Here is a 27,109-nt window from a genome sequence, read left to right on the forward strand (position 1 = left end):
TACATCAAAATAAAATAAATATATATATTTCAAGTTAAGCAAGAGATAAAATAGTGATTTTTTTAAAAAAATCTTAAACTGAAACCATTTCCTTTTTTTTCATTAGAAAGTCACATTTTTAAAAAGTAGCTTTTTTTTTCTTCTATTTTCCTTCTCCTGGCATAAATGAGCCTCCATACTAAAGTGACAGTCGACAGCTGGCAGCCACCGAAGTGTCAAGAGATGCAGAGATCTGCCCATTGTCAGTTTGTATGTCAGTCATATTAATAAGCTAGATGAGGTGTAGAACAGCAGGAACATTATTTATTTACCACATCCTCATTCCCCCTTTAGGTAAAGGGGGCTTCAAGAGAGGGAGAGAAAACCTGCAACCTACTTCCACCATTCACAGTTAATAGAACTTAACAGGTAATAATGGGATGACAAAACATATCTTTTACTCTGGGTGGCAGTCAGGGCTCAAGGGGAACACCAATACAGATGAATTTTCCTTTTCACATGTGATCTACTCTCCCTGTGGCCATTTACTGGTCTTATTTACTGTACAGGATTCACAATTCTTCTTCATCGCTAGCCTTGAGAGAGGTGTTTGTCTCACATCATAAAAAAAGTGACGTTGTGTGTGAGTGTGTGTGAATGTTATGCCACAACAAAAGTTAACTGAGCGGCAAAGAAGAGTTTTATTTTCATTCCAATGCAACAAAAAATATGTTTTATCATCTCGCAGTAGCATTACTGTAATAAAATTACATTTTGGAAATGAGTCATCGAATGTTTAGTGGAAACCTGAGGCTGTGAGTCTGGTGGAAGTTGTTATGTGCAGCGAAGCAGAGACATTAAAAAGGTGTAAAAGAGGTGGGTGGATCTCTGACTGTGTACTACAAACACATGGACCACACACACATCTTGGTTTTTCAATCCCCTCTAGGGTAGAAAAAAAATCATCAATATAAAGGGCAGAGAAATTAATTCAGTTAATTTAATCAAAACAAGATTGTGATTATTATGCCGCATTCTTTTTCGCAACTAATTTCATCCCCCCTACAAAAACCATCTGATGTTATCGATTCTGCTGTTAGTGCTTAAAAGAGATTTCCATCTCTGATGTTTTTGGGTGCATAGACACAAGGCTTTTTGTTTTGAAATCAGTTTTTCTTTTATTCATTTTTTTCTTATTTAAAATTTCAATATACACATTGTGTTTCTAACGTCAATAAGAAGTCATGTTAAATAACTGATTTTTGCCAGTCTTATCCATATAAGCAAATAGTAAGGGTGAAGCTGCTTCATACCTCATGAATCCAACAAAGACGAGGCCCTTCAAGTAGGATTCGATGTTTACTTGGACGAATGGCATTTTAACTTACGTACATCACTAACAACCTGTGCTGCGTCACAGGAGCAACGGCATCCAAGGAGTGTTTTATTTACATCGTTTCACAGGAAAATAACTGAACCATGAGAGGAAACACCACTAAAAGCTTTCAGTCAAGTGCAGCCAGTGAGCAAATGTATAACCCTTTGCTCTACTGTCATCGGTTGTCTTTATTCACAACACAAATAGTTTCTCACTCAAGGATGAAAATGGTCTCTCCGTCTGCTGCTGAAGAAGAGCACCCGGCAGCAAGGACAGATGTAAAAGAGCGTTTTTGAACACACAAGGTCTAAAGGGACGCGAACAGGAGAATGAGCCGCCGAGCACAGATGTAGTACCGCATCAGTACCTGATTAAGGCTGTGAAACCCAGGAGGTGATCCGGATGGAAATGGGCTCAGGCGCTATACAGCAACAGACACTCGGAAGATACAAACCCCAGGAGGCTCTCTGAGAGCAGACACGCACAGTTTAGCCCAGAACATAACCGAGCCAACAACGGGGGGTCACATGAACAGTCTTTTTTTTCACTTATTACACATGACACGACATACGATTACAGGCTTGGCTTTTTCCCCTGCATTAATACCGACTGCATGATGAGGAAACGCGGCCTTAGCAATGGGATTTTCAACAATAACGGCGTCTGTGGTATATTAGTGGAGCAAAGTTCTCTGTAACTCCAGTAGAGCTGCTAAATCCCCATCAAGCTGTACTTTGGACATGCTTTGGGTTAATTTACGATACCTCCCAATATCCACCAGGGGGCTCAATCTGCCCCTGCTCCTCTCTACATCCCACTGCCACGCCTCTCTGCACCTCTGTAGCCCCTCCACAGTACCTGGCTCAGGTATGTCAGCGCTTCCGGGCCTCCTCGTCTTCTTGTCCTCCTCTTTTTCACAGAGAAGCGAAGACATGCAGTCTCTGAGCGACGCCACCTCTTTTTCCAGTGTCGAAGAAAATGTCTGGGCTGCACCTTGCCCTCTTGTGCCTTTGACATGCCGGATGGAGCAGGATGTAGGGAGGTAACCCAAGAGAGAGTCCAGGAGCTGGAGCATCTGTAACTGGCTGCAAAGGAACAACAGAACCGGATTGTGCATGTTACTACACAATACACCATGTAATAGATGCAAAAAAAGATTACGTTTCTTGTAATTCATACCATTTATCATCCGTTACACACTCACCTGTGCAGAAATCCACTTACAGGATTTCATAATTTCAAATGCCCTGTTTAGCAAAGGATCTTAATTCAGTGCAATATCACAATGACATCCTGGTCATCAATCTTCAAAGCCTTGTTAACTAACTGAACACTGCAAGTTTCTAGTTGCAGGACCAGCTTTCTTTGCTGCATTGAATAAAACTGAATTATTCAAGAGAGACTCTGGCAGCTGTGTTTGAACCATACACTAAGAAGTAAAAAGTTTGGGCAAAAAAATACAAAACATTTCCATCATATAAATTATTTGGTGGTTTTCTGGCTTTGAGTACCCTTCATTCAAAAACAGCAACAGATACAATTGATCTTGGTAAATTACACTACAGAAATTGTCTTTGTTTGCAGGAAACTTCCGCACTTACATTTTAAAAGCCATTGTTTCACTTTATGAACTGATACTGTGCTACCAGCCAAAACCCAGTGCTGTCAAAACCAACAACTACTACATCTGTGAGGTTAATAATACAGCCATCTCACTGGTATCTGCAAATAAAGATGATTTACCTGGAGTGGACTGACAGCTCCCCTTGGAATGGGGTTATCTGATGCCAGCGCAGCAGCATGAGTGCAGATGGTCCTGAAGAATTTAGCAGTAGATACTGAGGGCTGACTTCTATCCTCTTACAGCCCATTCTCTTCTGAATCCAGCCATCTATGTCACCTAGACTGTGATCTGGAGAGTCTATGAAGAAGACCCAGTGATCCAGCACCGACAACAAACTCAGTAGGTCTTCTTCAACCTCATCTGGGCACAAACAAAAGACAATGATTAACATCAATCTGTCAAAATGTGCCAAAATTAGAATCTCAGGTCGTATAGGCTTTTGTGATTTTTTACCTGTTTTGAGTTCAGGGTTTGTCAGCAATTGGGTATGGAAAGCAGCATGGATGTCTAGAACGACCTGACCACAGTGCAGGACAACCGGTGTTGGGTTGCTCACGAGGGAAAAAGCATCTTGTCTCTGGACGTAATGGAGCATGACATGGCACTTGACACAGCCAGAGTTCAACAGAGGAGTCAGCTTGGTCACAGCAGTCACAGCCAGTCTGCATGTGTTGAGATCATTGGGTCTGCCGGCGTTGTGCTGCTTGCTTCTTTTGGCTGCGGGCTCTGGGAACGAGGAGGAGGAGGATGACGAGGGGCAGGGTGTGGGGAGCCACAGCACTTGGCTCTGGGTCTGGATGACTTCGGGCGTTGAGCTCTGGCCCGTCTCTGTCAGGATGGATAAGCTCACACTGGCCATTGGTCTGCAACAAAAATAACACGTATATCGCTAACAATCAGATATCACATGGACAGTGGGTAATCAGATACAACCGTACAAGACGGAGAGTGTGAATGAAAGTGTGACTGTAAACTCATTAACAACACTAATGCCTCCAGGTGGTGACATGCCACCAACAGTACCAGTGAAGCAATCAAAACAGCAACATACAGCGCAGTCAGAGTTGATAGGTGAACTTTCCAACCGGAGTTCCTGAGTGCACCTGTCTCTGAAAAATACTGTACGTCCACTGCATGATGCTGTTATGACAAAGTCTGAATAATTAGGTCTGTGTGATATAGTATATCAGTTTTACTTTTTAATAAATTTGCCCAAAAAAAAATTACATTTGATTTGTGTTTGATTTGGTATTTAAAAGTAATATATTGAACTTATGGCTGCAGAACAGGAAGAAAAACATATGGTAATTCTTTTTAGGCATATTTGCAAATTCATTTTCACAGAGAAAACCTGCTTGCTAAATGCTGCTGATGGATTTTTTGTTGTGTCTAGTACAACGCTTAAATCTTCCAGTACATCTGGGGAATATGATTTCTAGGCCGGGTTGTCTGTGTAGCAACACAACACTTAACAAAAATGTTGTAACACATTTGTCCTTTATCAAAATGTGCACCTTCTGTGATTTGGATTGCGCTTGGCCATATTACAGTTAGAAATAATATTTTGATAAATTGTGCAGCGCTAATTTCTTCTCCTTTTTTCCCAAAAATACACCAACATAACAAAATGTGAGAATAGTTAAGAGGCCTCAACACTTTCTGAATGGACTGTACAAGCTCATGCCAGAAGTAGTTTCCCTCCAAATATTCTCAAATAGCAAACAGGAACAGGTGGATGGAGGAATCTGATAGTTTCTTGTTCCCACTAAAGGAGCTTGGTGAGTTATTAAAAATGTGTTGTCATGGGGACCACCTAGCCACCGAGCAGCTGGCTTCTGAAACTCATAATAAGTTTGGGGACAATCAAAAAATATAAATAGATAAAACAATCTTACTTTATTACTGCCATTTCCCGCTTGCATCAATGTTTCTATACAAAACTGCCTCGTTGATTACATTATGCAAAGAATTCCACCTCAAAGATGGGATTTGAAACTCAACATGATCTGGCAGCACAATGCTGTGGTCCTGGCAAATCTAATCAGGCAGCTATGATACGTTCTGACAGCTGGTCAGCAGTTGAGCACTTGAGTAATACTGTACATGCGAGTGTCGCCTTTATCTTTACCATACACAGATGGACCCACTCAACCAGATGAACTCATTATGCAGATACCTATTTTAGAGGGATCACTACCAAGTGTTTAGATAACGTCATGTTCAATTGGACATTTTGGCTGATGCCGCAGCCCATAAAGCTTGCATGTACTCCATGCAGAAAAAATCTATACAATTCATTTCAATTAGAAGAAACAAATGGCGTTTACACAGAGCTGTCAGTCGTTAGTATCACTCCCACAACCATTCGGTCCTCAGCAATGCGATGCCACAGCTTGTCAACTTGAGGTTTTGAAGACACTGCTGGCATGTCTTGCGTCTTGTCATCCAAGGCCTCATCCTTTGACTCATCAGAGTCCCACAGAGCAATGAGGCCTTCCTGGACCAGAAAGTGCAAAGACTATAATCAGCAATGACAAGTGTGTGACAGCACTGACAAGCAATAGCAGTTCCTGTCAGACATTTCAATTTGAACAACAGTGAATTAGGTAAAATGCAGTATACTTTTAAAATGCTATATGAAAACACAGAGAGGGGAAGTGATACGTTCTGTCAAAATACAGTATAATTATCCCGAGCATTTACGTTTCATAGATATTTGCTTTGGGCCATACGTGACATTTGCTCTGGTTGTTTGTTATATCACAAAGGCCATCAGTTAGATGATCCTTTCAAGTCAAGGTTCACTCACAACCATGTCATAAATGATGGAAATTACATAATTGAGCAACAAAGAAGATGACAAGGAAACAATCTGTACCATTGGCTTTTACTACACATGTTTAGCACTGCTTTCAGTGCCTGTAGGAAAGCTACCTCAGCCCCATGTGAGGTATCATTTCAAACATGACAAATTATCAAAATGACTAATTATCAAAATGATTAACAAGCGCTAAGGGGGAAAAAAATCAGCTGAGGGGAAGAAAGGTAGGACAGAACAGTAATATACCTGTTTTTATGTGTGTTTTCACGTTTTAAGGTAATGACTTTAAATTCCAATAAAGGTATTATATGATGTTATGCACTCCAAGCTAAAAATAAAGCAAGGAAGACTTGCATAAACAGTACCTGCTCTGGATGCATGAGAACAGGCTCTCTTCCTGAGACCACATCTGTAAGGGCTTGGACCGACTGCTGCACCACTCTTTCCTTCACTCTCACTTCTCTTTGAAGCTCCTGAAGCATGGTTGATCCACTCTAGATGACAAGATTTGATTGAAAGGACATTTCATTATACTGCTTTTTTCTTATATAGCTTCCTATTGTTATCTGTTTTTATGGTATGTCTGTCCGTATTTAAATGTGAGGACCACGGATGGAAATTAGCTTTGAGCTGAATCCGGCATATTTACATGACGTCATGTGTAGTGTACGTCACCAATTGTTCATTAATGTGCATTGTCCTCGTCAAATAAACAATAAGTGTGAATGAAATAAATAGAGACTTGACACTATCATTGAGTCATCCATGAATATGGGTCATTAAGTCATACAAATACCATCATGAGGGCAGTGATCATGAAGAATAATATGGATGGGGCTATGGATTCAAATCATGAAGCTCTTTCAGGTGTTACAAGACTAGTGCTGCTCCAGAAACTGCTTATAAATGTTCACCTGTAGTCGGGACTCTAAGGCCTGAAGAGTGAGACGGTAGTTCTCAGGTGGAAGAGATGGATTTGGTGCTCCAGTGTCCTGTCCATGCTGAAAACATGTATTGAAGTCATGATCTCGGCCACATATACACTTTACCAAGGGGAAATGCACTGGGAAATAGCACACTGTAGTTAATAACTAGGAAAAAAAATTATATTAAAAAGTGCCTCACAGAAAATGAAGTACCACAGAGGTCAGTGATGAGGAAATTTTCCAGCGGCTGCTCTGCTACACCTTCATCCTTAAAAACTAACAGCAACTGGTCCGTTCCACATCCCAGGAAGTCATCCACATGGACCGAGCTGACACCAGACCAGTGGGAGGCTATCTGGAGAAGAGGGATTAGACAAAATAGGCTTATTAAAAACTTGCAAAACCGTATGACTGATAACAAGTAAACCCCACACGGAAGTGCGTTTTTTTTTAAACATACCTGAAATCCTTCCTTCCACACGGCACACACATGCCCCTGGTGAAAGGATACAACAAACAAGCAGCCATTCCTTCCAGTGTTGACCAGCTGAATATCTTCAGGTTGCTGGAAGGCGAGTTCACATGTGTCTTTCACGCTTCCATTCTCAAAATACACCAGCTGCTGATTAGAGGTCACCGCCACCACAGCAGATTTCAGCACACCCTGCACTTCTTCAGCTGACAGCACCAGCATGCACCGTGTGATGCAAATGTAAGGGTGGGGTAAAATCATAGAGCCGTCAAAAGCATGTCCACTTTCAACAAAATAACCTAGGGTTTGGCTTGTGGGACTATTATTGTCATTTTGCACTCCTAGGAAAAATACCTGCCCTTTATGGAGTGGGAGTTCTCCAGCAACACAGTGGGACAGCTTAATGGGGATCTGTCTCACCTCTCCTGCTTGTAAAGATGTATAGAAGACATTACCAGCATGACTCCACAACACTGTGGGGCCCTGGAGGATGGACACAGTCTCCCTGATTTGATAAGTGAGTTTAAACTCAATGCGAGGCTCCAGTCGATTTGAGCTGCTCAGTGTGAGGAGACTATACTTGAAACCCTCTCCTCTCTCGCTCTTCCGTGTCACTAAAACGCACGGAGTGGCGACTCTCCTCCGAACATCTATGACACATTTACATTTCACAACATCCACGTGTGCTGCTGACTTTGTCTTGCTGATGACAGCCGCTCCCTCCGCTGCCTTCAGGAACCTGCAGCTGTCCTCCCGGTCAAATGAAAGGCTGCGGAATATTAACTCGTTTCTTTCGCCGCCGGCCTTACCCGAAGCTCGTTTGCAGTTAAATAAGATTATCTGTCCACACAGGGAAAGCCGATGGGGATTTCGATACACATCTTCGCAGGGCAATCTTTCCATTGTACACCAGAGAAGTCGTATCGGACACCGACAAGGATTAATCCCTCCCTGTTGACAACTTTAACTTTCATCACAGAAGTATAACAAAGCTATTCAGCGGATCTTTCGTTGTTAAATTCCCCGGTTAGGGAGAAGTACAGCGGTGTTTTGTCTCATCATAGCACACGAGTGTTTGTATACACTTATTATCCGCCCGCCAACCGGAATTGAACACTTCCTGACTGATGCATTGTGGGTGAGAGTTTGTAAACAAAAAAAGTGAGTTGACGACATTATCGCAGCACACTTTGCTCGCCGGTCCTGTATTTAATCAAATCAAGTGTGTGAATGGCTGGATAATCCTTTTATATCTCCCGTGATTATGAGCTTTAAAGCCACCAAACAAACCCCTTTATTGTGTCATTTAAAGCCGTTAAAACCACCGGCAGGGAGAGGTGTGGCTTAGGCTGGAGCCAAAATGGCGGCCACCGGACAGCAGTTTCCCTGTTCGCACTGATTCATCTAAACGCTGGTAAGCTAGCTCGGTCAACAAGGAAACTACCAGACAAGGAACTACCGGGGACGGCTGAACATGGCTGAACTTGAACAACACGAAGGGGAGCAGGTATGGTGAAAGACCGCTACAAGACACTTTTCTGGGCTGCTGTTATTATGCAAATTGTTATGTTGAAACCCAAGACGTGCCTTAACCAGAAGGAACCCTGTTTTGACAGGACCTCGAGAAGAAGATCGAGGAGACGAGACAGAGATTCAAGGATGAGTTCCTCCAAGGTAACAAGTTAACACAAGTGACACAAGTGGATAAGCAGGAATTAACTTGCGCCGCGGCCAGCCACTTGCTTCGTCATTCCCATTTTCATAAATTCAAATACTGTACAGTTCACTGACCACGTACTAACTGTTACTTAACATCATGCTGACCTAAATGCTCGGAGCCTAGATAAGCTCTTTCAAATTACTAGCTAACACTGGCTCTGTATTGTGAATTAAATACATTAGAATTATACACTCTGTAGAAATAACGTTATTTAGCAGAGTTTACAGCAGTATGTGGTACTTTTAAAATAGGTCGGCCTGTGCATAATGCTTCTCTATTTACAGATTCAGCAGAAAAATATGACTCCAGAGATGTGCAAAAGTTTCAAACAGACGATGCCCTGGTGGAGGGCTACCTGACATGGAGACTTTATGTTATTGATGATGCCTTGAAAATGATTGATGAAAGTCTACAGTGGAGAAAAGAATTGGGCCTGAATGGTAAGAGTTCACACTGAATGATTTGTAATACACACAGTCTCACATCACCTAATTTTAGGGTTAAGTATTCATTTTGATACTAATGTCAATGCAATATCCCAGTTTTAAAATACTCTCAAGCAATATTTTATTTTCATGGCACAGGCACTATTTGGTCAGTAGCAAAGTTCAATATCCTGTCCAACCTAAAAGTAGAAATGTTGACATTGCTGTATTTAGATGTTTGCAAGCTTGCAACACACACATCACTGGTTTGTCTTTGTGCCACTCTGGGATGAATCCGGACAGTGTGTCATTGTGTGTTAAACACCCGTATATCCATGCATACGCTACCTCGGAGAACAGTCCCCTCTGTTTTAGGAATTTGTCTCAGTCACTGTTGGTTCTTCTTTAATCCAGCAAATTCAATTGTCAAACTGTTGTTTTTAGAAAATTTGATTTATTTAGGTCATTAGTATCCAGAGACATCAGAGGCAGTATGGCTTTATTGCAGTTATTGAGGAGGGTTGATGACAAGCGTGCCATTCAAGCAGTTGTAAAAAGGCACACTTTAAGGAAACTGGCTTCCTCAGAAGTTAAAATTTAAAAAGGTTATAGTGCGTGACTTTCTGAGAAACAAATTAACCACTGTTCACAACTGATTTAAAGACACTTCACACAGTTTAAAATGCCTCCATTTTCTTATCTAAAGGATAATTGAAAATAACAAATCTATTGTACAATATTGTGTGCACCCAAATACAGAGAAGAATTCAAATGGCCTAGCCTATAATGCCATGTTATGAAGGATTATTGCTCTAAATGTGAACAAACACCTGTTAACAGTGTACTGTGTTTCAGATATAACCGAGAGCACCATTCCCAAATGGATGTTTGAGACGGGCGCTGTCTACCTCCATGGATATGACAAAGAGGGCAACAAACTCTGTATGTACATGTTTTTAGCACTAACCTACTTAAACTCTGCTCATGTAGACTTAGAAACTTAGTTTGATATGCTATCTGGCCTGTTAAATGTATGTAAACAATACCCAAATTCAAAAACAGGTCATACTTGAATTAAAAAAAAAACTAATATTCTCTTTACAACGATATGCTATAACCTTGTTTCCTGTGTTTAGTCTGGTTTAAGGTAAAGCTACACACCAAGGATGCAAAAACAATCTTGGACAAAAAGAAGTATGTTGCCTTCTGGCTGGAGCGCTATGCAAAGAAAGAACCAGGAATGCCACTCACTGTTGTGTTTGATATGGCTGAGTCCGGCCTCAGCAATATAGTAAGTCCATGATGGTTGTGTTTCAGAAAGTGTGTTTTTGTATCGGCTGGTTTGATATGCTCTAATATAATTTCCAATTTAACGTCTTTCCTTAATGCCCAGGTCAAAACAAACATTTTAGTTTGCTTTCCGTTAACCAGGGCCCACTGTTATTTTTTTAAAAGGACAATTTCTTCACCGTGACTGTGCTGAGATTGAAATACTGTTGAGGATCCTCATATTTCTTGCTGTCTGAGCTGTGGTCTTGCAGGGACTGATGGTTTTACACTTTGGAGATTAAAGTAACCTTTAAATCCCGTTGGTCAATTCGAGAGGACTGCCTAATCCGTAGACTCACTGTGTCACAGGCGTTAGCTCCTTGATGGAGCTCTCTCTCTGCAAGTGTTTTTCATCGGGAAAGCTCTCTCCTGCAGAAATGGCTCAATTAAATATAAATAAAGCAACACAAACAAGGCGGAAAGGATGAATAGCTACGCATCTGAAATATGAAATGAGTAGATTAGAAGAGCAGTTTGGAAAGCAGCCTTATTTAGGCTTGTTGAACCACAGTGCGGGTTAGAGCAAGGATAGCCAGTATGATCTCATTAAGGCTTGGGAGTGAGGCTTCTGCATAGCAATGAGGTTCTTGGCCAATTATGAAGCCCAGTCAGGGTTTAGGGGCTGTATCTATTGACATATCGGCTGCTGGTCTGATGATGGTGATTAACATAAAGCAGTAACATGAACATTTATCATGTTCACCTGAAAAACATTCTTAAAGCATGACAGAACGTTTCACCTGGATATGAGCTTTGTAGATGTGATTTATAATATGAATTTTATCTCTTAGCCATGATTAGATTTTCTGGTGCTATCTAAAGAGTAGATTAAATTATCTGTTTGAATAAGAAGTCTTTTAGTATTTATGTGAAGAAAATTGCATTTGAGTTTGAGCCATTCCCTTTTTTTGATGGACTCTTTGAAATGATGAAAGCTGTTAGATATAGGTAGTGAAACAATACTCTAGTGCAAATTGTGACAAAGCAGTATATGTCAGCGAGTCACATAATTGGCTGTCTCTAGAAATTGTTCATATAAAAAAAAAAGTAAGATAATTAGAATAATACTCAAATAATACCCTCAATTATTTGAGGACTATGTAGGGATCAAGCCGGGGATCATTCAGAGCAGCTTGTAACTTTCATTTTATGTGAAGTGGGTCACTTCAGATCTAGAGGCAGTTTAACAGTGAACAAACATTCTCCCTGTTGAAAACCCATGAAGCATCTTTAGATGAACCCTTCAGATTTTCTTCGCTTTTAAAATCACTGTTTTTCCCTACTTTTTTTTTCAGGACATGGAGTTTGTGAAGTACGTCATTAACTGCTTCAAAATATATTATCCAAAGTTTTTATGTAAGTAACAAAAGTTGCTATGAAAGCACAAACATTTCTCCTCATGGAAATACGTTTAATTCAATTAATGCTAATGTACCGCTGCTTTTAAGTCTATACTCTTTGTCTTGACTCACCATTTCAGCCAAAATGATCATCGTGGACATGCCGTGGATCATGAATGGTATTTCTTTCCTCTTTCACAGTCCATACAAACTTGTGGTACTTTATGTCCATCAATATCTCATTTAAATCCTGATTTCATTACGACATATTGAACAAAGAGCTTGTCTCATTTCAGCGGCATGGAAGATTGTAAAGTCGTGGTTGGGTCCTGATGCAATCAGCAAACTAAAGTTTGCATCCAAAACTGAGGTCCAGACATATATAGACCCAGAGTACCTGCCACCTCACATGGGTGGAACGGTATGTTTTTGTATTTCTATATTTATCATGTTCAAATGTCCAAATAACCTTGCATCTTGAATCTTTTTTTATTTTTATTAGGCAGTCGTAAAAGTAACAGTTACTCAACAGAACTATGATTAAACATCCTAAAGTTTAATCAGTTTAAACAAATTTAGGAAAAACATTTTATGCCTTGAATAGTATTTGTGCCACATTTAAATTTCATTCATTCATTTCCATGAATGTTGTTGCTGTTGTGAAATAACAGATGTTGTAAGTTTGCCTGCTCTGAGATGATCTCCATTATCTTGTATAAATGCTGATCAAACAATAAAAGTGAAATCTAACTATGTTGATTCTTTAACAGAATTTCCCTTTAATAACTTGTGTCTTTACATTTATTCATGCGGAGGTCTTTGTCTGTCTGTGAACAATGTGATTATATTATTGCTTTGAGGAACAAGTAGTGATATAGTAATGATATAATGTATCTGGCTACATTGCAGGACCCCTTCAAGTACAGCTATCCTCCTCTTCCTGATGATGACTTCCAAACGCCCATCTGTGACAACGGACCTATTGTCAGTGAGGACGACACGGAAAGCAAAGAGGGCGAAATGGAGAGCAAAGAGGGCGAATCGGAGAGCAAAGATACCCTCGAGTCCAGCTTCAACTCTGAGGTCGCAGTAAAGCCCAAAAAGGTACTTTTCTCCTTCAAGTCTAGTCATCAGGCCTTTGGAAATCAGGTGTGCTATAAAAACTGTAAGAAATGTATAAAAATGGTAAGTTAATGTGAGATAATATGAGCAGAGCAGGACCAGTGTTTCTGTTACCTGTGTAGCTACTCTGAGCTGAGTGATTGAGTCATGATTAATTGTGATTCCAGCATTTCGGGCAGTGTTGTCCATCTCTAACCGGCACAACTCACTGCTCCCAGATGCACTCTGGCTAGAGCTTCCTTGTGTTTCCTTCTTTGACTCACTTTCTTCAAGTTGAGCCACAGATTACAGCATGTAATCAGGCCCGCTCTGCAGAGACAACTGTGAATTAAATGGCAAGTAATGCCCTTATTTGGTAGACGTTAAGCTCTCGCTCATTGTCTCTGTGAAGGTGACTCCAAATGTCTTTGGCTGCGGTTAAATCCTGCCAACAAAGCCCGTGCATCACAGCATGCACACTGCTCCTCTCATCCTCTCAGCTCCTCATATGATCCACAGAGGTTGTCAAGTCTGTTACTTAAGCTGTTCCCCGCTGTAGCTGGATTCCTGTTCGCTCCCCAAAACAGCAGCATGCAGCAACAGCGTGGCCCCCATCACAGAGACACCCACAGACTTTTTTGCTTGAATATATCTGCAGCCTCTGTCGCCTCAGTGTCACTCTTGTGCCACCAAATTTCACCTGCTTGCACCACGACTGGAGCTTATGTCACAGTTTCTACTTGCTCCCTACAGGACGATTCAGCCCTCACTTCATAATCTATTTAGCTTCTTTTCTAGCAAGCAGTATGCAAAGAAAGCCTGTATGTAAATAGACGGAGGGTATTAAGGGGGTCATCTCAGGATATGCCTGGTGGTTGAAGACTTGTAGAAAGTCACATTTACATTGCACATACATTTTGGCGCATCTCGTTTTCAACCATGGGTTATTTATTCCTCCTGCTTTGTTGATATTCAGCCCTGTGGGTTTTATTTACAGATATTTTTGTTGTTTTCCTGTCACAGCCACGGAATAGCAGATTTGGGTTTAACCTACATTTGATGTGAGGACTGGGACATAACAGTGCTGTCGTGTTTTTTTTAGCCTGTTGCCTATACAGGACACTAACTGTATCTACTGGAGAGACCTAACAGTTCTGCGTCACCCTGAGCTATTCCCACGAGTCTCCTAAGCCCCAACAAACAAACAGCGCTGCTATTGTTGATAAATTAGACAGTGGTCATGCACAGCAGATTTAGATTTACAAAACAGAGATATGCTAATCACTCAATTGTTTGCCTCTATAGGATTTGTTAATAATAAAACTGTAAAATGTAAATGCAGAATCACCTGGCACTCCTTCTAGCATATTTTAGTCAATGTATGGTGTACTCGCTCTGTATAACCCCACAGAAAACGGTGCAGAGCACTCTATTGAAGCAATGACTTAATTTCATCTGCAGATACTAAACCTCATAACTGTAATGTAACAAGCACTTACAGTCCCCTGAGGTGTCAGCCTACATATCAAGACTTCTGAGTCAGCTCTGTGGCAGAGAGGAAGATATTTTTCATGTTAGTGTGAGAAACTGAAGTTTTCCCCTCTGCACACACAGCACCTAAGTTTATGGACGTGCCTGACTACAGCTAAATGGTTTCAGGCAGCTGTTGGGGGGAATAAAGGGGATCATTCTGCAGTTTCTTTCAACTTGAACCTTGAACGGTGAATTACAGTGATTAAAATGAATGCTAATGGTTATTCTTGTGACCTCTTAGTCTGCCGCTGGCTGAAGGTTACGCACTAATTAGATCTTGTCCGAGAACTTTATGAACCTCACCCCTTGGCCAAGTTCATTCACTCAAGGCTTTGCTGTTATCTACCAGATAACAGAAGAACACTTGCATACACACCTGTGGTATTGTATGTAATCATTTATATTACAGGATGAATTATTACGAGTATTTGAAAAGCAAGTTGAAGTACTCGAAGTGAGATGGGGAGAGCGGTGATGACAGGTTAATACAAGAGCTTAAAAAAGATCTGTAACAGGTTAATTAGCATTAGCTAATGTTCATCAGGTATTCTGAGTAGCCTGTGCTGTGACTAAACCTCTGCCATGTGTTAATGTACTGTATCTAAAACCCATCCCAACACATTCTTCAGTAGCCTACACCCAGCTCTCTGCTTCTGCTCCGTCTTGTCTGAATAAACAAGAGCCTCTCCCTCCTTCGCCACTGCCACCCACCCTCCCTGACCTGAATTCTGGGTTCCAGGCAGCGCTGCACAGCACAGACCTTGGTGGCTTCAGCAAGCTAATTGCCTTTCTCTCTGTTTTGAAACAAGGGCTGGAGGTGGTAAGGCAGTGTAGGATCACACCCACACATGGAGCTCTGTGCCCAGAAGATTTCGACAGGCTGGAAGGGCAGGTGTGCTCACGTGGTTTTGAATTTTTGTGAGCGCACCTCCCTCACAGTCAACTTGATGCCATCACCACTCCTTGACATGTTCGTCCCATTGACTTGTTCTGGACCACACCTTTCAATTTTGTCCCCCTAAATTGTACTGTACTGTTTGAACCAGCTCCCCAAATCCTGACTGTTTTAATGAAGGGATTTAGGCTAAATCATAGATAGTCTACTTTTTGCACTGAACCAAGTAAGACACTCATTTTATTGTTAACCATTGAGAAAACGGGTAACACAGTCACTACTGTCCTTTAACCATTTCATATCAACTCTACCCTCTAACCTCAGGTTACAAAACTAACTTTTGTTACTGTTATATAACAGTAGACACCGTTATTAACCCATAGCACTAAATCTAAACTTGCCTTTGTGGCAACCTTTTAACTAAAGCCATTAGTGCCTTGTCCACTAACACTACCCCTACTAGTGGTAATCATGTAGACAGACTTTTGTGCCTTTTTGATATGTACTTCTAATCAATAGACACTCCCTATTATGAGCATTTCACTAATCTTTTAGTCTAATTTTTAATATTTGCATTTCATATCTTACACAATGTGTAGAAATCATGGAGAAATTATTTAATTTTACTTTAATAATGCTCTTTTTTATTTGATTGTACATGATTATTATAATGAAAATGTGTTTAATTTGTTTCTAAACAAAATAAATGTCCATTTATTTTGTTTTAAATCCCCACACTACCTTTAATTGTAATATGTGTATCAAACCTAATGTTTCAAGTTTCATTTTTAATTATTTTCAACTTGCGTCATTCACCTAATTGTGTTAAGCATGCTCTTTAAAATGACAAATAAATAGAGACATTTCATCAGCAGCTGATAATCTCTTGATGTCTTCATTGTGACAGTTGCATGACAGTCAGCCGTTCAAGTGAGATGACATGTTTTGTTGTTTATGACAACAAATGACACACTTCCCACTTTCCCTCCTGAGTCATAAATGTTGCCATCACACACAGAGTCCGCTAACCTTTGCCCTCCGCCCTCCCTTCCTCCCTCTATCCGCTGCTCCCATGATGTGCTCACTCGCCCATCTGTTTACACAATATGTGGTGCCAGCAACACTGTGCAAGCATGCATTTCCCCAGATCTCCCGCTTCTACCCACAACGTCCAGTGCTTATGCAGAAGTTTCACAGCTTCTGTCTTGTCAGCTGTCGTATGGTCATGTGACCTGTCAGCAGACGATACTGGGCCAAAGAGTCTGGATGTTACGCTGAAATGAAAGTGGATATCATGACCTGTGTCCTACTTTTGATCAAGGGTTGTTTTTTTTTTGACTGAAGTCATGAGTTTGTGGGTTATTTGGTTCTGCATTTTTAAATGGACATGCTACGTGTGATTGTCCCACTGGACACTACTCGGAAGAAAGGTCAGGAATCGTCACGAGGGTTTCTGAGTAAAAGAAAAAAAATTATATATTTTTAAGAAAGATCCTCTTTTGATAACATGACGCTTAACCATTATTTCACAAGAACCATTTATTAATCATTACAGATGGCTGTCAGGGGCTTCATTAACTGATAGCTTTCTCCTCATGAAGGTCAGGGGTCAAGCATTTCATTTTCATAGAAGGAACCAGATAACAGTCACATGTCCCACTATCAGTATTCAGAGTCTCTTTTCTAATTAAGTGGTCTTTGTTGTTTCAGGTGAATTTCCTGGAAGACAGTTTGAGGTCAGACGACAATGATAAAGGGGACACAAGTGCCAGGACCAAAGGAGCCAGGAAGCCCCTGACCACCTTCAAAGGCCCTCTGCTAGATGTTAGGTAGGTCACCCTACTTCCAGCTTCTCCTGGTTGACATTGAGGCTGGACGCCTGATCATAGTCTCATTGCAGCGAGAAAGGAAAAAGGAAAAAATATCTTCACATTTTATATAGGATTTATGGTCGACACAGATTTTTTATCTTCGTTAGGACGTAATGCATTGTTATTTTGCATCATGTGATGCTTCAGTTGTGTCATGTTTATATAAGCTGCATGTTGTCCACTGCATGTTGTTTGGCTGACCTAGGTCAAAGCGTTGCATCAATAGGGACGGTAATGTTTTTCTGTCAGTTCATGTGTCTACCACTTTGGTCTACACTGAAATATTTGAATATGTAATATTCAAATATTATTTGTAATATTCAAATATTTCACATAAAAGGAATTAATGGTTCCCAGAGGATGAATCCTATTGACTTAAGCAATCCTCTGACATTTCCTGAGGTTAAGTGAAATGTCTTCACAATTATTGGTCTGCCATAAGATTTAGATTCACATTCGTCTCTCTGCCTCTCTCTCTCTCTCAGGATAAATACATGTTTTTGTTGTTTCAACTAACTTATCATTTAGCACCATGATTTAATCAGTGTTTACATGTTTCAGGCACGTTGGTTTATTCCCATAAGCCTCTGCTGCACTTTGTGTGTGAGACAGATAAGCAACTCTGAGCATGCAAACACGCTAAGCTAAGGTGGTGAACGTCATACCCGCATAACGTCAGCATTTCAGCGATGTCAGTTTGAGTGTGCTGTGTTCAGGGAGCTGCTGGCGCTGTTATGGGACTCGCAGTCTTGTTTACAGTGGTTGTTTTGAATGATGTCAAATGCATAACCCAAACTCGGGGCCCACTTGAAAATCTAAAAAAAAAAAAGGTTTGTGGTCCACATCCAACCATGTAAAAAATAATCCGGCACAATACAGAATAGTGCCGTTTTCAAGAAGCCTAATGCAAAATAACAAATTTTAATTGCCTTGTACGTATTGACTTAAACATCCTCTTCGTGTATCGGCTCAAAGCCTAAAGTCATTATTGATGTATTTCTACCTTCATAGCTCAATTGATCCGGTCACACGTGGGTGGGAATTCAGGATGCAACCAATCAATTCTTCAATGAGTAGAAATTAGCTGGTGTTGTTAATTATTAATGGTGGCACAGTAATCAAGGGGACAGGCTGGCCAATGATCAATTAACCTTTAGGGAGGGAAGCACTCATTACGTCTTGCACGTGTCATCGGGCACATCATATGTTTTAATTAAGCTTTCACTGAATTACAAAGAGTGTCAACTTCAAACGTGGTGTGTTGCTAAAGGAGTATAGCAATCACAGAGTGGTGTAGTTGGATCTTTGGTAAATACTTAGCAGCGCATTCACACCCTGCATGATACTACTCCTCATTTTCATGAATAATGTCCGTTGAGTTCCAGAGTAACAGCTTTGATGTGAGGATTTTGACAGCTCTGGGCTGTGAATTATAGTGATAAACAGATTTAAGTGAGCCTTAAATGCAATTATGTTTTCGAGGCTGTGTTAGCCTTAATTCGAGGCTGGGGGCTTTAGCGGGGAGTAAGGGGGGCTTTGATCTTGTGTTTGCCAAAGGTTCCCAGAGCCAGTAGACTCACGCTGAGCACAAGCAAATGCCAGACTCTTACAGCTGTTTGACTGGAGAAAAGAACACACGAGGACATGAAAAAGGGAAAAAAAAATCTTTGTTTAGTCCATGAAACATTGCCAAGCTGCATCAGTGGGAACCTTTAGACATACAAGGCAGATATTATTGTCTTTACACCATTTTCTACTTGGCAATGATAATGTCCCCCAATGGAGTAAATGTTCAGTGTCTCCTGAGGCTGATTTCATGAAATCACATACTACAGAGCCAAATATTGTTGCAAATGTGGTCAAACAAAGCATCAAGTTCACTCTATTGAGAACCAGAGTGAGAGCTGAGGTCTCATCCCAAGAATGCGGCCCACAGATTTGCTTAACTCTGGATTTCACAGCTTTGATGCACAATCAGAGCTTTATCCTGCCTAAAGACCAACAGAAAATATATCATATACAGTATATCTATCACATTTTATTTCTGCTGCAGCTGCAGCATACATACGTGCTCTGTGACTCACATGACCTGTGTTCTCCTATGGGACAAAGTAAGAAACCAAAAGGGATATATATATATATATATATATGTTGATTCCATGATTACAGGACTGATTAATTTGTCCAAGTACCATTAATTCTTCATTTACAAAAATGTAATCAACTATCATGGGCAGATGGTTATATTGATTGAAAGCCAGACACCGACTTTGATCAACAACCCAGTTTAGAATTGGAGCTCAAGTCTTCTTCTTATTTAACTTACACGGACATATGTCTTGTCCTGTACCTTGGCTTGATGAACAAGCCGACAAACAACCAATCAACAGGGATGCGTTCACTGCAATTGCCGGTTTGCAGGCTAGATAGTTAATTAGCCAGCTGGTCAGCAGCAGCACATTAAACAGCATGCAAGCACATCTGCAAATGTCATTAAGGTCCCTGCAGATGCTGGCGTGAGTCTCACTCACTTGCTACCACTGCTGGCAGCGCCCCGTCGGCCCGTAGCTTGTAAACCACAGGATGAATTTGTTTACATTTTTTCTCGTTCTCTGCTGGTGCTCATCCTGTCAGCCGCTGTCAATCAAATAGAGAAGCGCAGGCAGCAACATGCTGAAAAAATGAGTATTTCTGATATTTCCCCAAAGACCCTCTCCTTTCCTTTTGAAGAATAAAAATATATATTTTTCCTGCCTGAATGGGATTTCAATTGGACTTTAAACCTGATAATAATGCTGTTTAATGTCTCCTATAGCCTGTACAGACACTTAGATGGAGTTATTTTTATTCAAAGCGATCAAAAGCTTAGAGAGAGATCTGCTTTGGAGTAGAAGAAGTTTCATCAGATGCTGCGTTAACATTGTGGTCAGGAGCCGGGGGAACAATCTCAAGATCTGCAAAAAAACAAAAACAGGATGTTAATTCTGCTGATTCACAACCGGGTGAACAGGTCGATCACAGAATTGATTAATCAACTAATTATTCCAGCCTCACATTTACTGTATGTCAGTTAATTTATCATAATGTGAACGTGTATAGAAATATTCAGCACAAACAAACGTACATCATCAGGTGTAGTAATGAAGGTGTTAAGGCGGGAGCTGCAGCTGGTTGCTTGTCTTTGGCACTAATTCATTTAGAAGAATGCACTGCCAAACCAAATTGTCACAAACAGGTGGTCTACAGTGGCCACTAATTCAGCTTTTGTCCACATAACCGCTCCAGCAGAGTCTCCCATTCATAGAGATGTGTTATCAATTTTTTTAGACCACAGCTAATGAGATTCATGTTAACAAACATTTGCATGTATTTTTGATGCATTTGATGGTCACAAAGAGTCAATGAAACAGGTAGTTAAGGTGATGCATAGCGCCACTGTGTCGATGTGAAGTCTCAGGATAATCACAGCACACAGGCAGCGCAGCAGAGGTACTGCAGGAGCTCGGTTTGTATTAATAACAGAAACAACAAAGCACGGTGTGAAGCAAGTGGGAACTCCTGTCTGCATCTAGCGGTTGTTTCTGCTCTGGAATGCATTAATATACAGTACATGGCTGTATTTCATTTAAGACCTCTGGGTTGTTTTTTTTTACACAGCTCCTGTAACACTGTGTGTGTTTTTCCTCTCCCTCCAGCCCTGCAGAGGAGCTCAGCTTCGGTTCTGGAGAGGCTGAGAAGAAATGTCTCATTATCCTGAGCAATGTGACCAAAAATCAAGTGGCCTTCAAGGTGAGTGTAAAGGCGCTCAGATGGGCATGTGTAATGTCTTAAATATTAATCAGTAACACTGATGAAGACACAATTTGTTTGGTTCCAGCTTCACAAATGTGAGGATTTGTTTCTTTACCACAGAGCATCCAGAGACTATCCACATTAAAATTGTTTAAAGTATTTTTTCCCCCAGCAGTCTAAGCTCAATATCAATGTAATATTTATTTAAAAAGAAAAACTGAAATATCTCATTACCGTAACTTTCCTCTGCATTTAGTTGAAGCACCTTTGGCAGTGATTACAGCCCAGAGTCTTCTGGGATAGGATGCAACAAGCTTTACACATGGATTTGGGGGATTTCCTACCATTCTTCTCTGCAGATCCTCTGCAGCTCCGTCAGGTTGCATGGGGACTATCAGTGGGCAGACGTTTTTTTTTAGGTCTCCACAGAGACGTTCGATCAGGTTCAAGTCGGCGCTCAGGCTGGGCCACCTGGGGACATTCTTTAAGTCCTAACTCTGCATTATGTTGGCTGTGTGCTTCAGTGAGTCATCGCCATGTCGGCAGGTCAACAGCACCGGGCCCAGTCTGAGGTTCTCTGGATCAGCTTTTCTCTGTACTTCGCTCTGCTCAGATTTCTCTCAGCTCTGACCAGTCCTGGCGTCCCTGCCGCTGAAGAACACCCCCACAGCAAGATGCTGTCACCACCGTGCTTCAGTGTTGGCATGGTATTATTAGGCAGGTGATAAGCTGTGTCTGGCTTCCTCCAGACTTGATACCTTAAGTTTAGCCCAAACCCTTTCAGTTGTGGTTTCATCAGACCAGAGACTGTTGTTTCTCACAGTCTGAGAGTCCTTGAGGTGATTTTTGCTCCTTTGTCTGGTCATTCCGCCATTAAAGGTACATTGTGTAGGAATTACTCCCATCTAGTGTTGCGGTTGTATATCGCAAGCAAATCAATCAGATTTTTCAGGCTGCATTCACGTGAAATTGGGCAGACAGCAGACGGACAACAGCCGCTGCACGTAACGGCATAAACAAGCCTCTATGTAAACAAGTGGTCCGTCAGCACGAGGCAAAACAATACACGTGACAATATGTTGTCATGGCGATGTCGTATTGTTTACCTGACCCAGGTTTTACCGGCTTTCTCTCGACTTCTGTGACTAAAATGACATCTGGTTTATTACGGACTGCAGGTGAATGCAGCATCAGTGTAACGCTCCATTCCTCCTCACTGCGTTACCGCGGTGACTTTTCACAGACGCCACCTCGGCCTGAGCCGACAGCTCCGGTGTCTCCGGTGAGTTTCTGTGGTTTCCTACGGTCACGGTGCCACTGAACGTAAAAACATGGCGACACGACATGGCAGCCAGCACCGAGCTTACCCGCTCCATGTAGATATGAATGATGTGAACGGCAAATTCAGAGCTTTCCGGAACACTTCAGTTTGTTGATGGGGGGATTACTGATTAATGAAAAACATACTTTTGACTGAAATTATCAATTTTCGTGAATACATAACAGGAGAAGTTACACAATGTCCCTTTAAAGCTCAAATCGGTGGCGTGCTGCAGTGATGGTTCCTCCTATCTCCACACAGGATCTCTGGGGCTCAGCCAGAGTGACCATTAGCTCTTTGGTTACCTCTCTTACCAAGGCCCTTCTCCCCCAGTTGCTCAGTTTAACCAGGCGGACAGTTCTAGGAAGGCTCCTAGTTGTCCTGAACTTCTTCCATTTAGGGAATATGGAGGCCGCGTGCTCGTGCAAATTTTTTTATGTTTTGTAGCCCTCCCTGGATCTGTGCCTGCAAAACAGCTCCTTCCTCTTCATGGCCTTGGGTTTGCTCCCATATGCACTGTCATTGTAGCACAGCAGGACTCCAAATAAAGTGTTGAAACAACTCAAAAGATGATCCAGAGAAATGGGATTTGTCATGGCAAGGGTCTGAGTACTTATTTCAATGTGATATTTCAGTTTTTACTTTTTAAAACATTTGAGAAAATGTCTTAACATTTATAACAAAGCATAACACTTTAACTCGTTCATAAATGTTTTTATTAAACGTGCATGCAATGTCTCCACAGGTCCGGACCACAGCACCTGAGAAGTACAGGGTGAAGCCCAGTAGCAGCTGCTGTGAGCCAGGAGCTTCAGTCGACATAGTGGTGTCCTTACACGGAGGTACGGCACTTAAGCTTTGCACTCTACTCCATTCCCAGCAGATGTTTCCTAATTCTGAACCTTTGAATGATCAAATGGTCCAGTCTATTACTTGCCTAAAGTGCCAGCAGGAACATTTCCTTCCCTGACATACATATTTCAAGAGTGATAAAAGAATCATCTCCCCCAAAACAAACTTACCAGCCAACTGACAGCGCTCTGCGAGTAAAAAAAAAAAACATGTTGTGGCCTCCGAGCACTGAAATGTCAGCTGCAGGTGAAGATGTGCTGCACGTAGCTCCGAGGAATCTGGGCTGCACACTTAAGGTTGGCATTTTAATGCCTCCATGTCAGCGACAGGCCTGGCCGGAGGAATTATGTTTTAGGTTGTCTGTTTGTGCAGCCCTCACACCTTGAATTTTAGTTTGTAGCTTTTATGCTGTGGTGTTTGTCTTTTCACTAATGTATAGCGCAGTTTTTAACATGACCTCCTTGTTTTTGAAGCAAATCAGTCAGTTTCCTTGGCTGGTTATTGATTAAAACAGCAATTTGAATTGTTTTCTCACTTTTGCTGGAACAATCTAATCCTCTCCTTTATGTAATGGGATTCAGAGCAATGTTTTCTCACATATATCCATGGAGGATTTTACAAATTGAAACATTTTGTAATTGTACTACCTTGCATGAATCTTTTGAATTAATTTTGCTTTGGATGGTTTTGTGCAGGTTCTCAGGCCTCTCCACAGGACAGGTTTTTGGTAATGGCTGCCGAGATGGACAACGTCGGATCACAAGAACTTCCACAGTTCTGGAAAGAAATACCGAAAACCAAGGTTGTGGAACACAGGTACTCACATCACAGTACTCACTCTTTGTTAAACCATAGCAGTAAATACTTAAAGGACTGTGTGCACTCTTGGTGATGGCCCTGTGCTGCTGCACAGTACTCATTACAGATGTGACAGCGGACTAGGATCCATATACTCCCCATGGTCTCTTGACTCATTAGACTGTAACTTTCCCACAGATTGCGCTGTCATGTTCTGGAGAGTGTTAAACCAACAGTGTGCCCTCTGAGGGACATCCCTGTGGAAACAGGGACCAGTGGGCAGCAGGAATTTAACACAGTGGTGAGTTGAAGTGGAGAGAAAGTTTTGTTCCTCTACATAACGTATGTTCAGGATGTGATCTAACCATTCATTAACATACTTATAAACACTATATAAGTGTAGGTTGTAGGTTCATTAAGTTTTATTGCTACAAAAGTCCAATATAGCGTATGAGCCTGGAAATGGACAAGCAGTTAGTCTGGATCTGTCTAATGTAAAGAAATACTGTATGTACATATCATTTGTGTCTCTACACTAAGAAGAATGTTAAAATAACAATTTGTGGTTTTAAAGCAGAAGTAAGTGATATATTTGTGTTAATATAAGTCTTAAATAGTTATATCTTCCGACAGCAATCACTTACATAGAGTGTTTGGTCTGAAACACGGGTCTCTCAGTCCCTCTGCTCTGCTCTGAGCTGAAGAGAAAACATTTATCGTATCCTACAGTTTTTATCCAATGAGGAGAGAGAACAGCATGCAGGGCTGTGTGTGCAGCCAAGGAACGCCGTGAATGTGGTGACGTAGCGACGAGGACTGTTATGGTGCGTTCAAGGAAACTCGTATTTTTCCGACCGTGAAGTTGTATCAGTTTGATCTGGTACGAGTTCACCGGTCGGAAGTTACGAGTGGCCGTTATAGTGACTTTCACCGGTAAAACAGGTCGGAAAAACACGAGTGGGTTGCCTGAAACGCTACAAAGTCGTAAGTTGTGACTTGAAGCTGTAATTTACGATTTCAAAAGCCTGCCTGGAACGCAGCATTAGCGAAAACGACCGGACCACTTACTTCTGCTTTAAATTTAGGAAGTTGGTATACTCAACCCAACTTGAAACACATACTGTGGTTTTTGCATTTCACCAGCGTGTGCCATGGTGCCAGAAAACCACAAATAAGTGTACAAAAAAGGAGAGTACTGTATCTAACCCTGATAAAGGTCTTTTGACTTAAGGCTTGATCTATTAAAGATACTGAATCTTGCATCAGATCCAAGTGTGCAGATACTCTCCTTTTTTGTACTCTATTTTTAGTCTAAAACCACATATACAGTACGTTGTCTAAAATTACAACATGTTGTTCCCGATGGTTAATTTTTAAAGTTAGCTTCCTCTTTCTACCAGTTTTTATGCTGTGCTCAGCTAGACATATTGTCTTCATACTTGACACACTCACACACATAAATATGAACTCTTCCATTATGACTTCTTTCAGTCACGCTCACCACAAGGGAGTTGCGCTAATAAACCACGACACTGATTTTAGTTTGTCTCCCACCAGCTCATGCGAATGGCGGCGAGCCACATGCGTCTGGAGCAGAAGCTGAGTACGTGCCTGTGGGTGCAGAAGGTTCTGGTCGGGTTGGTGCTGGTCCTCATGGTGCTGAACCTGCTGTGTCTCATGGCCCAGTGGAAGTCTTGACGTGTTGCAGCTCCCTCCGCCTGCATTTGTCAACCACAGACGCACAGAAGGTTCCAGCGGGTCTCACGGTCGACCATCGGGAGGGACGGTCGTCCTGAGCCTCCTCTTCCCTCGCCCAGCCCTCCCTACAAGCTGTTGTCATGGAGAGGAGGAGCGCTGGCTTTAGGGACATGTGAGGTATTGTGGAGTTACTATATGAGGAGATTGTACTTCAGGCACTTGCAAGTTATCATAACAGAGACACTTTTAACAAATCATTAAGGCATTTTTAAAAAAAGAAAAGCTGATCATGGAAAAAATAAATGTGTATTTATTGCAAAAGTCACAATATTTAGTAAAGATGAGTTATTTTTGTGATCATGATGTACAATTTTTTTACATTATATAAATCTACAGAATCTAAAATAAACTCTTTTTCAACTAATCTTATTTTTCTTACCATCACAATACTGTTCTCCCTGTGTATAGTTCCATCAGACAGGGATAAAAGAGTGTAACTTGAAACAACATCAACCCACCCACTTTATCTGGAGATGTAGATGTTTGCGACCACTCAGAAGAGTCCTGTTTTGCATAAGTATTTGCACTCTTTAATAAACCCTCATTAGTGCGGCGGCGTCTAATTGAAAACATTGCAGTGTATGACCTAACTAAACCCCTCCACTCTCAGACCAAGAAGCCACAGGAGATCTCTGTCTCCACTATCTCCTCCATTTGTTTTAATTACCCCGACACTTGCAAACTAAAAATACCAAAGCAATTACTGGCGAGTACAAGGACACGGCACAACCCACTTGTAGCTTAGTGGGAAGCACTGATATCTATAACAAGATCCAGCTCGGAGCAATCAGGACATGAGCCAGCCGCACAAGGAATGATTACAATTTGGTTATTAGATGTGTGCACATAAGAGTTGCCTGTCTGGCAGCAGCATTCGCAGCCTGCTCATAGTAGGTGGTTGCTGCTTGCATTCGAGGGATGATTAGAAAGATTCAAGCAATAATGAGTAAACTAATCCTACACTGATTACAAACACTGCGCTCTTTTGGCCACCACAAAATGTTTATTCCCTGGAGATTGCATTGTGCTGTCTGTTTCTGTAACTCATTCTATATTAGTGGTAACTCTTCATATGGCTCCTTCCGCTCTGAGTGTAAAAACCTCTCCGTTATTAGCCACATGCAGAAAGGAACAGGATAGTTTTAAGCCAACGTGTGCACTGGATTTAAAACTT

At 41.4% G+C, this 27,109-nt stretch overlaps 2 protein-coding genes across 2 annotated transcripts; one reads left to right on the top strand and one right to left on the bottom strand.

Annotated features, from left to right (window-relative positions):
* Nucleotides 1-1,131: 1,131 nt before the first annotated feature.
* fancb (FA complementation group B) lies at nt 1,132-8,820 on the bottom strand. The gene is made up of 8 exons (XM_085766149.1): nt 7,189-8,820; nt 6,928-7,083; nt 6,717-6,803; nt 6,168-6,296; nt 5,309-5,478; nt 3,435-3,844; nt 3,101-3,341; nt 1,132-2,442 (listed from the first exon to the last, which is right to left on the bottom strand). Exons 1-8 carry the CDS (start codon nt 8,101-8,103, stop codon nt 2,031-2,033), a joined length of 2,520 nt encoding a protein of 839 aa, XP_085622275.1. The 5' UTR covers nt 8,104-8,820; the 3' UTR covers nt 1,132-2,030.
* On the top strand, nt 8,646-26,299 carry mospd2 (motile sperm domain containing 2). Its single transcript, XM_085766150.1, has 15 exons — nt 8,646-8,707; nt 8,817-8,874; nt 9,205-9,360; nt 10,201-10,287; nt 10,482-10,636; nt 11,970-12,030; nt 12,155-12,193; nt 12,311-12,435; nt 12,924-13,118; nt 17,254-17,372; nt 21,110-21,203; nt 23,273-23,369; nt 24,075-24,195; nt 24,376-24,478; nt 25,735-26,299. Exons 1-15 carry the CDS (start codon nt 8,675-8,677, stop codon nt 25,873-25,875), a joined length of 1,584 nt encoding a protein of 527 aa, XP_085622276.1. The 5' UTR covers nt 8,646-8,674; the 3' UTR covers nt 25,876-26,299.
* The last annotated feature ends 810 nt before the right edge of the window (nt 26,300-27,109 follow it).

Source organism: Trachurus japonicus, chromosome 21 (genome assembly GCF_045865225.1).
Source record: "Trachurus japonicus isolate A0001 chromosome 21, Traja_1.0".
NCBI lineage: Eukaryota > Metazoa > Chordata > Actinopteri > Carangiformes > Carangidae > Trachurus > Trachurus japonicus.